The following is a 15389-nucleotide window of genomic DNA, read 5'->3' on the forward strand; positions in this document are numbered from 1 at the left end:
CTTTATCTCATCTTTAGAGTGTGTTTTCCCCCCAGAGTGTTGATGCTGAGTGGTGAGGAAGTGGAGGAGACTGAACTTCCTGGCTTTGTGGACAACCAGCAGACGTTTTACTGTGGCAACGTGGCGCACCAGCAACTCATTCAAGTGCGTACACACACACACACACACTTCTGTCATAAGTTCATTTGCTGTCAGAATGCTTCACCAGAGCATGCTTCAGTTAGATTAACACTGACACTCATTTGATGTCTAGAATTAGCCAACTTAGAGTATTTGTACATCCTTGTTCAGTGCAGGAAAACCATCTAATTTCACAAATTCTAAATTAATTATAGAAATAACTTATTCAACTGCGGCCTTTCCCCATTTAATAAGATATACTCTGCCGGCGCTGAGTCATACATGATTGAAAGGGGAGTTGTGAATATGAGCGGCGCAAAAGGACTTCATGTATTTTACACATGGCTGAGATGAATATTGCACTTCATTTAAATTCAAGTTTTAGCCTGCCTTCTTGAAATGAGGATGAAACCTGCTGGGAATTCTGCCAGCTCTTAGACCCTCAACCATAAATCTTTAGGTTGTTATGACAACACTGCTTGTGTTTTAAGGCAGGAACATTTTCACTAACGCTCTCGCCTCTCACAGTTGCTATACTTACACTGCACATTTTCACATTTGCGTTAGTGTGACACAAAACATTCTTTGTGGCAAAGACGAACTCACTTCAAATGGTAAAAGTTGCTAGTTGCACTTAAACTTGGATTGAGGCCACTAGCTTTAAAGTTTTATTACTTTGGCCTTCAGTGGTCTTATCAGAAAACACATTGTGGTGGACAGTGTTGGACACTTGAAGGCAGCACAGATTGTGCCAATTTTCAGCAACATCTTTCCCCCTTTTTTTTTTAAACAATTATTTCTCCATGCTGTTATCACATACCAAGTAACCACATAGCAATATAAAGCAAGTGACTCTGTAACATGAAAGGATTGCACACAGTGTTAAACCCAACACAAATGAATGCCTGACTCTTAGGGGTTGTGAAAAATTGATACAGCTGAGCATTGCGATATTTTGTGTGGCAGTATTGTATCAATACATGGACACAAATTATTGATTTTTTTATGATAGAAATGATTAATATTGCAAATACAAATTAAACCATTGGCTAGAATATTAAAATCAATTGCAATAAGTACATTTTTGCTGCAGTAAAAAAGATTCAGAAGTCAGATGAACAGACTGAAAACTTTATCCTATTTGATAAAACAAATGTTGACAAAATAATTTTTGGGGAACATGATTTCCAGTTGAAAAAAGGCAGCAAGTCACATTATATCCCAATATGTGTTACTGCAGTACTCAGCACATTGTAAAACGTTTAAAATCACAGTTATATTGTATCATGACTTAGAAATCCCTCTTCACAACAGTTCAGGATAATTCAACCAATCTCTGCCAACCAATCTCACTTCTGCACAACATTGCAATTTGATCCACTCACCGCAACCTCTCCTCAAATTTGACTAAGCAGAGCAGTTTCCCATAAGTTTCCCCTGTCATAGCATACCTCTGCATAATGTCACCAATCTCACTTCCTTGTTTCTGGCTGTGAGGATGCAGACATTTGTGACATGAACATCTCACATTTACCAACAAAATGTTCTGCTAAAGACTGAGCAAGGCAGTTCCCTGATGTTCTGCAGTAGTGGGTGTAAACTGTTTTACAGAGTGTGTAATGTGGTGGAACGCAAACAGAAGTCATCATTTGACGAATACCATTCTACTGCAAAACACACCTGTCGAATTGCTGAAACAGTCAAGACAAATCATTACGACGCAGGCTGTTGCATCCAGGTCTGTTGTGCTGAAACAATCAAGGTGAGCTAGGCTAAATATATAAGGTTAATGGTAATGTTAGTGTAGTATACATCACACTCAGAACAGTGCAGTTTTCTTCTCACTAGAACAAGTTGCCTTTGATATTTAATGAATTATACAAAAAAAACTGTTTTTGTAGTTTTCATTTGCTTCCACAATTTCATTGTAAAAAACGCATAAAAACGTTGCAACATGCTCTGCAATTACTTTACAAAAGCTGCCGCGAAATCAGACAATTTAGACAGCCACATTTCCAAAAACCTGCAAAATTCTGAAGGGACTTTAGCCTTGTTTTACCTCATTATTTTGGCCCTGCATCCTGCACAGTGTTTGCTTAAGCTATGCTCTTCTAATAAACCCTTCAATAATAATAATAATGGTTAAAAAAAACTGTAGGCAGCAGTTTCCAGCAAACAAGCTCTGAAAGTTGACTCTGTATTACCTGCCCAGCACGAATTGCAAAAATCAAAAGAAGTGCCCCGTAAATGATGCTAGACATCTAGAAGGCCCCAGGTATTCTTGTCATGGGGAGTTGGGAGACCAAGCCAGAGCTGAAAGACCTTTGGACAGTTGGCCTTAACATACAGTAGTTTGTTTTGGTGAATTTGTTCTTTGGTCACAATTTGCTTAATGCAGCAACTGCAGCATCAACAACTCCTGATGGGACATTCCTAGTCCATAGTTTAGTTTAGTTTAGTTTAGTTTATTGGTTTAGTTGACAGGGACCATGTACAGAACAGGTTCTATACCAGAGTTAGCTGAATAGCTAAATTGCATCTGAGGTCCCTGGGCAGGAAGTTAAAAGGACAATAAAACACGTTCTAAACATTACAGACAATATCAAAAACAAAACAACAGCAACAACATTACAGAGTAAACATTATACAAAATACATAATACATTTGGTGTTCTATATACAAAGATCAATGATCGCATGATTGATTCTGTTTTAGCCATGTCTTCAGAGACTTTTTAAAACTGTTAAGACTTGCACAGTCTCTAATATGGAATGGGATTGAGTTCCATTTTCCAGTTGCTTGGAATGAGAATGCTGATTGCCCAAAAGTGGTCTTCCTAAATTTGGTGAAACAATCGCCTCTCATTGAGGCCCTGGATACCCCTACATTGTCCCTGCAGAATGACACACATTGCTTGAGTGGTGGTGGTGGTGCAAGGTCATGAATCAATTTGTACATCAAGCACATGTCAGAAAACCAAAGAAAACTGTCAAAGGTTAACAGGTTATGTTTTTTATAATGGTACAGCGCTGGTGATTTCTTGTTTTTTTATCAAAAACTTTCACAGCCTGTTTGTAAAGAGATTACAAAGGTTTCAGCGTAGTCACACCTGCCTAGGATAGGTGTGAAAGGATCACTGAATGCATAAATAATTTAGCAGCATGTATGGGTAATTGATGTCTAATATGTCTAAAATTAATTAAACTAGTTCTGACATTTTTGGATATCTTTCTAATATGCTTTTTAAAAGTTAGGTTAGAATCAATGGTTATGCCCAGGTATTTAAAGTTGTCAACAGTTTTAATCACCTCTCCTTTGTCAAAGATATCAGGTTGTTGCTGTGCATTTCTCTTGTTGGAGAAATACATGCCAACAGTTTTACTTACATTGAGAGTCAGACAGCTGCTAGTTAGCCAGTCTGAGACTTTGTGTAGCACTGCAGTGAGTTTTGATGCAGCCTGTTCTCTATTTTTTGCATGTGTATAGATGACTGTATCGTCCGCATACATTTGGGTATGGACGTCTGGGCAAATCAGGGGCAGGTCATTAATATATAAACTAAATAAAATTGGTCCTAAAATTGATCCCTGTGGGACTCCAATGGTGCTATTAACAAAAGAAGAGCATGCACAGAGGATGAATCCTAATGACTTTGGTAATCCCCTGACTTCTCCTCTTGCTCCACTATAATGTTGATATTTCATTTTTTTTAAGTGAAATGTCTCTTGGGGAATTGCCATGGAATTTTGTACAGACATTCACAATCGCCACTGGGTAAACAGCAATTTCTTTGGTGAGGTCCCGACTTGTTCTCTAGTGGCATCATCAGGTCAAAATCTTCATTCATTTAGTACCCATAACTGTTTGTTCTGTTCAGGGTTCCTGTAAGCATGGAGCCTATTCCAGCTGACATCCTGGACAGGTCACCAGACTATCACAGGGCTGACACATAGAGACAGACAACCATTCACACTCACATTCACACCTACGGACAATTTAGAGTCACCAATTAACCTGCATGTCTTTGGACTGTGGGAGGAGGCTGGAGAGCGTCAAGAAAACCTGCGCTCATATGGAGAGAACATGCAAGTCAACATCTTAATTTGTCCAATTGTTTGGTTACCAGTTACCTGCAAAAATAATGTGTTTCCCATCAGCCCCAGCTCTACCTTGTGTGTAGTGCTGATTTGCATATGTGAACATGTTATTATGATTAACGAACTGCATGGTAACGTTTGAAACTGTCGACCTACATGGTAAACCCTATACCTGCTGAACAGCATGGCAGCAGTTTCATTGTGAGCATGTTAGCACACTGATGTTTGTATTCAGCTCAAAGCACCACTGTGCCTAAGTGCAGCCTTGCAGAGCTGCAAGTGTGGCTGTGGACTCTTTGTCTTGTCTGACAAAATAAATTCCCACTTCTCTGGAAACTTGCTGTTTTCCTACAATGTGTTGTGACATAAAACTTAAATTTAAACTGTTTTGGTCTCGTCAAATGTGCTGTGATTTGCACTACACTGCAAAGGTAAACAAACTGCAGAGGCGGAACAATGTGATCCTCATAAGTGCTCTCAAGGACTGTAGGATTCTTGAATCTTGAGTACAGGCTGTGTTTTCATATCTCATTACACCGCCATATTTTGTGCGCTCCCTAACAGTGCAACAGCTCCATTTATAGTTTGACTAGTTTGAACCTGCTGCCGTCTGTTACTGAGGCGTCGTCAGCTCTCCTTTTTTTCCTTTGTCCTACCTCCTTCAGTGGCTCTCTCCATGACATTATTCAAATTTCAATATTACATTTGTATTTCTCCTTAACCTGAGGGGCTCTTACCTGGCATTCACAAGCCTCTTTGGTACATGCAATACAAGTACTGTCAAAGTAATAGGTCTAGAAAACCAAACATCTTGTTCTAATGTTTCATAAACGGTTTTTTTGGCATCAAACGAATGCTGGACATTCGACCTTTACTCTGTATCAAGCCATATTTCTTAACAGTTGTGTTGCCATCAAACTGCTGTATTTTCCCTTAATACATTACAATTCTTCAAGGGTTTCTAGTTAGCAAACTGTCATTGTAGCTTTATAAGCTCCTGGATTGCTGCAAGTGTCCTTGTTGTTTTGAAACAATATATCAGGACTCAAGAATCTGGTACAAGCACCATATGTTCTCTTTGCAGTTAATCATAATTTCCTTTCAGTCATTCAAAAAAGAGCAACAACAATCCTGGCACAGAACCACATAGAAACAGTGGGATTTGCTTTGAAATGACTCCACATTTTAGCTCCCAGTCTCTACATCATCCTCCCTGTCACTCCTAGGAAATACTGTGCAAAATAAGATTTTTTAAAAGGGAAAAACTGTGTGTGTGCCTGCAGATCACGTCGGGATCTGTGCGCCTGGTGCTTCAGGAGAGCAAGGCATTAGTGAGCGAATGGAAAGAGCCACAGGGCAGGAACATCAGCGTGGCTGCCTGCAACCACACTCAGGTGGTGCTCGCCGTGGGACGAGCCCTCTACTACCTGCAGATCCTGGCTGGAGAGCTCAAACAGATCAGGTAGGACATGGATACAGACACAAGGGATCAAATGATAGACCCATTGTCTGTTCACTGATATTTTCAGGCGGCACACTGTAAAATCTGCTAAGATCATCTTACTTTAAAAGAATCTAGGAAACTGATTGCCTTGAAAAAGGTCATTTAAGTCTGTGAAGTCATTGCAACTTTAAAATGAAAGTTGAAAGTGTTAGCAACTTAGGTAAACCCACAGACTGTATAAATAATGAGTAGTGTCACCCACTGGTTTGTGGACTCCCATTGTGAAGCCTCGAGTGTGGCATTTTGGAGCATTTTTGGAGCATTTTTTGGAGCCAGGAGGAGGAGGAGGAAGGGGTTGACCTGATGGAGAAGCCGAGGACACTCAATACGTTTACATGCACAGATAAATCGAGTTACAGTTAAAGCTCAACCAGGCCATTTAATTGGACTACTGTCCTTGTCCCAGTATACAAGCCCAGGAGGGGCATCGATTAAGTCTGACTGTATTTTAAAAGGCCGGTTTTAGTCTGACTAACACAATGAATCAGTTTTTGCTAATGTCTTGTAAATGTACTAGGAGACACCCAGTCACCCAAAGCTGCCCACCCTTAATTATGCTTAACTGTGTGCTTTAATAAAATGTGAATGGGTAAGTTATATAAAAACTCACCCCCTGTAGAGTTGTCATGAATGTTGAAATTAGATACAGAGACCAAAACCGTTTTTGTTCCGGGCTGTAAACATGTTTATTTATGCTGTAAAGTTGCATTTTAACGTGGCGGCCTGTGGGGTTTTACCCTGTGTTGGAGTGGCCATGAATGCACTTCCGCATTGGCTTCATTTTCTGCATTGGAGTTTGCAGCTTGGGTAAACCAAGTGAGTCTGACTTGATCATGACAAAGAGGATTTTGCGTGTTGTGGAGTTAGGATAGCATATATGCTTAATATGCATAATGAAATTAAGTTGTTAGCACCTTCAATAAACAAAATAAGTCTGACTTAATTGAACAGTTGAATTTTCGTGGCATAGAATATTACAATATTAGTATTTGTGATTAATTGAGCCCTGTTGAAATCTCAAGTAAAGTCAGAGGGAAAGATTGAGTCTGAATATTTCTAGAGTTCATTTTTAAAGCTCATATTTTTAAGGCTTGAAGGTGGATTTGTTATGAAAGTATAATTTTAGCTCTCTCCACAAAGAATGTAATTTTGTTCAAATTAAAAATAAGTCTGCAAATTAATCATTCTTGGTTTTGCTTACTTCATCTATGGCATTCAGTTTCCTAGATTCCACTGAGTAAACACAACTGTTCAATTAAGTCAGACTGACTTTGTTTACTGAAGGTGCTAACACTTTGAAAGAGCAACTTTATTTAATTATGCATATTAAGCATATATGCTGCATACTGTAATTAACAAAACAACACTGTAGGTTCTGCATTGTGCCATATATCTGTATTCTGCTGGTTGCAAACTAGTCATTCACACTTATAGATTCTAAAACATGTTACAAAACAAAATCCTCTTTGTCATCATCAACTTAAGTCAGACTAACTTGGTTTACACTTTTAGACAACTGCAACAACTTCACAAAGATAAGTAAGTACAACTACATTTTCAGTGAACTTAACAATTAGATATAAAGTAAACATAACTGAAATAAATAGTCATAATTACTTACCTCTTCAAGGCAATCAGTTTTCTAGATTTCTCCTTTTTTTAAGTAACATCAACTTGTTAGATTTTACAGTGTACTTACTGATGAACTCTGGATTTACCTGCCAATAATCTCCTCTACTACATATGCAGCTGATCATGGTCATGCTATAAGCATTTTGAATCATGCCCAGAGCTTCTTGTTTGTGATAAATACACCACATTATATATAAACCTATATTAACCCGGTACGACATTACAAAAAGGGATCAAACGTGCTTTAAAGGAACCGTTTTAACACACTTTTTCACCTTCTTGGCAAAAGTTAGATAAGAAGATTGAGGCCAGCAGCCGGTCACCGTATACACCTTACATATTTACCTTACATTCATGAGAGGGCTATCAATCTTCTTATCTAACTCCTGGCAGGAAAGTGAATAAGCCTATTCCCCAAAATGTCAAACAATTCACATAAACCCTGCCACATCTGTCTGTGGGTTTGATGGTGAGGCGCCTCCAAACTGGGTCAGCTTGCAAGTTCAGAAAAGCTTAAGAGTGATAAAAAAAAACAAAAAAACACCCTTCAGTTATCCCGTGGCAGTGATCTTAAAAGAGATGCCCTTTAGCTCATCACATAGCCAAGTCACTTAATTTTTCAGGTAATAAAGTCGACTGCAGAGACTCTTCATCAATCCAACTTACTTTTGTTAACAAATTAGTCTGAGTCATCTGAGTAATAGAATTGCAGGTTAATTGAATAGTTAATATGATACAACAGCAGGGAAGAATCTTACACACACACATATATATATATATATATATATATATATATATATATGTATATATATATATATATATATATGTATATATATATATATATATATATATATGTATATATATATATATATGCATATATATATATATATATATATATATATATATATATGTATATATATGTATATATATATATATATATATATATATATATATATATATATGTATATGTATATATATATATATATATATATATATATATATATATATATGTATGTATGTATGTTGGATACACAATACCAACACAGCTGTTGTATGAAAGTTTAATTAATCAAACAGTGATTTATATTCCCAAGAGTTCAAGAACTTTGTCTCTGACTCACAGTTGTGTTATTATTATTATCCTGCACTACCTTCACTTTTATTTCCTCTCTCCTGATCTGTGGGAAAGTTTGAGATGAGGGATTTGCATCTCATTTTTTAAGCAAATGCTGCAGCAGAACTGTAGAGTCTTAGATTTTATTATATTTCTTTCACACTGCTGCTGTGGTTTACCCTCGTGGCTGTCTTCGTGCCACTATTGCAATATAACTGCTTTGAGCCACTTTTTTTTTTTTACAGTAGTTGTTTTAAAAAAGTGAAAGATACACAAAAATGTATTTTTTTTTTCGCAGAGAAAGACACACAGCTTGTAAAAATGGCCACCAGGCCCGCTTGAAGCACAAAGTGTTTGTTTGCGGCCTTGAGAGTTTTCGTAACTGATGAAACAATGAAAGAGACAGAGTGAAGTGTCTCACCAGGGCTGTGAAATAATGTTTGGCTTACATCAATATGCTGCTGGTTTGCTTTGTGAGTCCTGAAATTCTGCAAATACTAGATAGTCATAGCTGGATAAAAGATGTTTACATGGAGGAAATGCTCCTCTGCAATGCAATTAAAAAGTAAGAACTCAACACACTCCACAGTGATTATCCCTATATTATATTTGCATGATTGAGGAGCCAAGTTTTACTACAACACAGAATTTTGGGCCTTTTTTAAATTAAGTTTATGCTCATTTTCATCATAGCTTTATCTCCTCATGCATAAATTATTAAATTGCGAAATAATATATATTTTTTCATGTTAATTTTTGTTTTTACTTTTAAACAAGTAAAAAATTATGCTCATAAATATATACAAAATATGTTTTATAGATTTAAAAATGAACACTGACAGCTTAATAACATACTGTAGTTCACCAATTTATGAAAATTGTTATTGATTTTCTAAGGAGGTCGGAGAGAATACCTCTTAAAGTGGATTGATGACTATTGTTTAAATACCTGATATATAAAAATAGTTCATCACATTAATGTCAAAAAAATCCAGTAATACTATAAATGATTCTTGGTCTATGATTTGCAGCATTGCTCACAATGGACTTATACAACAAGAGATATTAAAGGATAGCATCCAACTCGAAGAAAATGCATATTAAGTGGTTATTAGACATTTATATTCAGTATAATGAGTATCCTTTTTGATATTGTAAAGGTGTGTCCTTTGGGGTCTCCCAGACAAGCACCCACAAATTAGATTTTAAATATCAAGGCATTGGGTGCACTGGAGTAGAGTCATTATGAATTATCACTCGACAAAATGTTTTTGCTGCTTTTGTACTTCTTGTCACATCATCACCTTGATGAGTTATGACAGATAGCCAGAATATTAAAGGAGCTGTATCAGACATTCAGAGCGTACCTATGATTCATGGCTGAGCCAGCAGCTAGCAGCTAATGAAGCTAACAGTATGAACAGTGCTAACAGTGGGGAGTTTGGAGGGTGGACATTACGCTTCCACGATGATCCCCATCCCCGCACTTTGAGTTGGGACGTCATGATCAATGGTTAACATATGAGTGCAGTACAGAGTAGAGCCGTTCAGCTCGCCAGTGGGATTCACAGACAGGGACTCACATGTACCACCAACAACATGCATGCACAGCCAACCAGCCACCACAACAAGAACATATAAGGTCAGATTATAACACACGCAGAGGTAGTGTGACTTCATTCTCAGCTCAGGACGCTGTAGCTTTGATGCTATATCATTACTGTGAGTGTCGTATACAGAACCTTGAAAGAGATCTGATCACTATTTCACAGAATTGTTCATAAAACTCGATCTTCCTGCTGACAACAGAGTCTGAACAAGGAAGAGCAAAAACCTGATGTTCCTGTGTAATGAGCAAAAATCCACTCGTGGCCAACTGACCTTTGAGACAAAAATCTTGTTGCCTGGCCACACATTGCTTGACATCCCACCACAGCTTTATAGGAAATTATTGTTGTGTGGCAGCTTTAGTGTGATCTCACAGCTCAGCTCACCAGATGACCATTTGCATTTCACATGAGAAACACATTTTTATCTTAAACTTATACTCTTGTCAAACTTTGTCGTCCACATTCACACAATGTGCGGGGCAGCTTGCTTCTGTTTTTCACACGTTCTCTACACCCTCCTCAGTACAACGGAGATGGAGCACGAGGTGGCCTGCCTGGACATCACGCCTCTGGGGGAGGGTGGCGGTGAGTCACCGCTCTGCGCCGTAGGACTCTGGACCGACATCTCAGCCCGCGTGCTCAAACTGCCCTGCTTCACAGCCCTGCACAAGGAAATGCTGGGCGGAGGTGAGAGAAAAGAGATAGGGTGCAGCTGATGGGAGAAAAGGAAAGCTGTTACTGTATGTGGAGAGAGACGGGTAGATGCTGATAAGCTCAAGTCAAGTGAGGCTTTTTTTTCCTCTGTAGCTCAGTAGCACATACAATGTCTCAGTGGGTTTCACAGATACACAAAAGCAGTGGTTGCTAACTTAACTCATGCTCTATCAGAGAGCAAGAGAAAAATCTTCACATAGAAAGGGGAAAATGAAAAGAAAAAAATGGAGGAGGGTGAAATGTTTTTTGTTGTTCAGTGCTTATTATGCCTTCACAAGCCACAGACTGAATACAGGCCAGGTGAGTGTTTTGTTACCTTATTTGGGCGTACTGTTGAATCCACACTCAACCTTGACGAACTATATGTTTGAGAAGCACAAATCATCACAGCTCAATCTGTGTGAGTAATTTGAGTCTCAGTATTGCTGCACCGACAGCTGCTTATTTGGTAATAATGATAAACCAACAGTAAAATTTTCAAACAAAACCAAAAGGCCAGAAACAAAATTACATTTTTACCATGTTTTTGCCTCAATAAATTGCCGTGGCCGGAGGCATTGTTTTCAGGATGTTAGTATGTACGTCCCATTCTTGTGAACGCGAAATCTCCAGAACCCCTTGAGGGAATTTAGAACAAACGTCCACTTTGACTGAACAATGAACTGATTAGATTTTGGTGATCGTTTTGGTCCAAGGTCAAGGTCACTGTGACCTTGTCTGTGTCATTGTCGTGAACACAATACTTGAAGAATGCCTTGAGTGAATTTTTCCAATTTTGGCACCAATGTTTACTTGGAACGTCACGATGAATTGATTATAATTTGGTGGTCAAAGGTCAAGGTCACTGTGACCTTGTCCATCACATTCTCGAGAACGCAGTATCTCAAGAACACCTTTGGGGAATTTTTTCAAATGTGCCGCAAACAGCCACTTTTAGTCAAAGTTTAATTGAACTGTCAAAGGTCAAGGTCACCATGACCTAGTCTGAGTGGGCGGAAGTTCGCTGTATAGATCAGCCTCTCATGGGTGGAACAAGCCACCTGCTGAAGTCCCGCCCTACCACCTCCGGTTGTGTAGCAGTTTTCAACCGTTTTCAACACGTCCTTTACTAACTTTTGTGGTGTTTGATCTTGCGGGGATGTAGCCATTTTTCTGCCATGGTTTGCATCCTGTAGGCGATATTTCTGTGGGCGTGTTACACCAAAACCTGTTTCCCCCCGGCAATATTTTTGCAAGCGCACCATTGCTGTGGCACCGCCCAGAACGATTGTGATTGGTTGAAAGAAATACAAGCAGCCGGGGCTTTTTTCCTCCAATCTCACAGTGAGAGTCGGCCCAGCCAGACCTTTCTTTTGTTTAGAAAGGTCTGGTGAGCGAGACTACCGTGACCTCAGAAAACATGGTTTTGGGCGTAACTCAGGAATTCATATGCCAGTATGACAATTGAGTTCACACAAATGCCTAATAGGATAAAATGATGAAGTGATGACATTTTATATCCATAAGCCCAAAGGTCAACCTGACTGTGACATCATAATGTTCAGCAAAAATACATTTCTTGTCATTATTCATCATCATATCTCAGGAGCAGAAGGGGAGACATTGGTCTGGCACTGATAATTAAAAAATATGAAGATCATGACTTTAGATAAAACAAGATTTAAGAACCATAACCATTTTATTTTGGGGGTGTAATGTTTGCGTTTGTGCACAAAATGCTCAGGGTTCCTGTAGAACCAAAACTCGATTTAAGTCATTGATGTCAGTTCATGTTTTTTTCTTCTTCAGTTTAGATTTTTGAAAAAATGTCCTAAATTTCATCCCAGGGGGGTGTTTAAAAAGTCTTGCAAAGTCTTAAATCCCACTCGCATTAAGCTGCAGGAACCCTGAAGCTGGAGCCAGCAGCTGGGTAGCTTAACTTTGCATAAAGCCTGAAAATAGAGGGAAACAATTTGCATGGCTCTGTTAAAAGGTGACAAAGTCCACCTACCAACACCTCTAAAGCTCACAAATTAGCATGTTATACCCCTGAGACATTTAGGAGTTTTTTTGTGTACGTTAAATGAGATGTAAAGTGTTAATTTGTGAGATTTAGAGGTGATGATAGGCAGATTTTGTTACCTTTTTAAGGGGACAGAATGTGGAGCTATTCCCTTAATAAGTCCAATAAAGAAGTCCAAGGAATGAGTCTTTTATAGTGTAGTAGTAGCTTAAATAGAGTATCTTCAGTTTCATTAATAGATGAAAATGGTATATCCCATTAAGTACTTCATTTTTTAGTACGTACTTGAGCATTAACTGTGCTCCCAGCCCAAATGCATTTAGTGCAGCATTTAGACGCTTGAGGAGAATTTAAACTTAGAGTGTTTAAATATGCAAGAGAGGACTTGACTACTTTTTTGGTTAAACTTATCAAAAAGTCAGCAGTCACTGGAGACAAAGTTTCATAACATGGTGAACTGACACAGACAGGACTCTTACTTTCCAATTAGACTGCTTCACCCATGAAGAATATTTCCACACTCTTTACCACAGTGTCACAATTTATTTTTCAAGTGCGCTTGATTGACAGCTGCTCGATGCACAAACTCTGCAAACTGTGTTCTCTTGCTGACTCCTCTAACAAGGACAGTCTGTCTGCAGTCTTAAGTCATTATAAACAGTAAACCTTCAAATTAAAACCTAATGTGCTGTTTTAATTGTTCATATTTTTAGCTCTGTCTTTGGAAGCAGAGTTTTAAAACTACACAGTCGCTGTGTTTGTTTTGCTAACATGAACTATGTTTACAAAGATTTGTTTTTCTGAATTGAACACAGCCCTATGTTTGTTTTAATATTTTGGCTCCCTTACTTAAAATAATTGATGTACGTAACTATGGAAACATGCAACCTCTCAAGTAGCCACATTTGGCAGACTTTTTTAATGTTGCTGCTTGGTGAGTCAGCCAACAAGCGTTTAATCAGAGCCAATACGGATTTGATGTAATTGGCTCTCAGTCAGAGAAACTTATGTTTGGTAAACGGAAAAGACAGAAGACTTTATATTTACCCTGCAGCATTCAAATGGTATTTTTCCCCCCCTAAAAGTTACCAGCCAGTCTGGCCGGTAACCCATATTGATTTTTCTGACAAAGACATTTTAGCAGACATTCATCACTTTGGTGTTCATCCATGAGCCTGTGACTCCAGTGTGCAGGAAGGATAAATCATCTGACTGTGTGTGTGTCCTCAGAGATCATCCCTCGCTCAATCCTAATGACCACCTTTGAAGGCAGCTACTACCTGTTGTGTGCACTGGGAGATGGTGCGCTCTTCTACTTTGGTCTGGACCTGCAGACTGGTAGGTCTCTCACACCAAACATCCCTACATCTGTTAACATAAGAGCTTCTTAAACTTCCCAGACTGATAAAGTCCTCCAGGCAGGGCCACCGGCGGCTGTCTGAAAATATTTTTAGAATATTATTTCATGGTGAGTTGCATAAATCCCAGCACTATATTTGGATGTAGTAGTGGAGAAACTTTGCAGCAAACTCGTTGGCAAACAGTTGCTTATATTTACATATCCAGCTGTTACAGAGCAACATCATCATTCATCTGGAGTCGTGTTTGTTGCCACCTGCAGAACGTAAATCCAGTGTTCACTTCCTTTCTTTTCTTTTAGTCTCGTATTTCTGGTAAAAATGGAAGCAGCAGAGGCTGATACACTTTTATTCCCAAGTATGGGTCAAGCTCCAAAACACTTGATCCTTCACTTTCTCTATTATAGCACAGTAGTGCCTATCATGAGACGCTCCTTGCCTGGTAATGGTTTCAGACTCTACACCCCCCACTTTGGGATGAAGGCATGCTGTTAAAAATGTGTAGTCTCCAAACTCAAGGCTGGGTAACATCACTGAAATGACATCTGGTCAAAAAATCCAGGTGATATCATTTCAGAAATTAAAAATAGTGCATTAAGAGACACAGAAAGCATCATTCGACTGTATTTACAGGCTGAGTACCAGTGCTCTCTGTGAAGAGCCTTGCAATTACTGCATCATTGAATGGCTGTCTGTTTGAACTAAAGCTGACTGTCAGATCTCTCTTTTGACCTTTAAATAGATGCACAGATGGGAAAACATCTTGTTTATTCAGCCTCATGAGGCTATATGTTTCAGCAGTCTCTGTTAATGTCTTCTTTCTGTTGATAGTATATTTGAATTCAGTCAATTATCAAAAAATATGCAGAGTAATTACATGTTGACTGACTAATCGATCAATTGACAAATCATTTCCAGTGTCCAGGCAGTCAAAGAAAACCCTGCAGTAATAATAAACCTGGATGTTATTAACATGTACGCTGGGATATCAGTGTAATCAGGTTATTTAATGTTCCTTGTAAACATCTTGCTCTGAATTGAATACCCAGCATATTAGCATGCATACCAATGTATTCATTGATTTTGATCTGATCTGATCACCACACACATTATGACTATGATCTGAAGAGACACATACAAGGTTATCTAGAGCTAAAGCCTATGCAAACTACACATACTGCTATAAAGACTTAGTTGTAGGTAAGTAGGACAAAAGTTTTGACTAAGAGATATCACCA

General features: G+C 38.6%; 1 protein-coding gene across 1 annotated transcript in view; it reads left to right on the forward strand.

The window, feature by feature from the left end:
* The window catches only part of ddb1 (damage-specific DNA binding protein 1), a 79700-nt gene that overhangs the window by 30805 nt on the left and 33506 nt on the right, over positions 1 to 15389 (forward strand). The window contains exons 12-15 of the mRNA XM_033626371.2: positions 36 to 144; positions 5501 to 5679; positions 10601 to 10764; positions 14024 to 14131. Of these exons, the coding sequence (XP_033482262.1) occupies positions 36 to 144; positions 5501 to 5679; positions 10601 to 10764; positions 14024 to 14131 (560 nt within the window). The remainder of the gene's footprint in view (positions 1 to 35; positions 145 to 5500; positions 5680 to 10600; positions 10765 to 14023; positions 14132 to 15389) is intronic.

The sequence above is a fragment of the Epinephelus lanceolatus genome, chromosome 2, assembly GCF_041903045.1.
Source record: "Epinephelus lanceolatus isolate andai-2023 chromosome 2, ASM4190304v1, whole genome shotgun sequence".
Taxonomy (NCBI): domain Eukaryota; kingdom Metazoa; phylum Chordata; class Actinopteri; order Perciformes; family Serranidae; genus Epinephelus; species Epinephelus lanceolatus.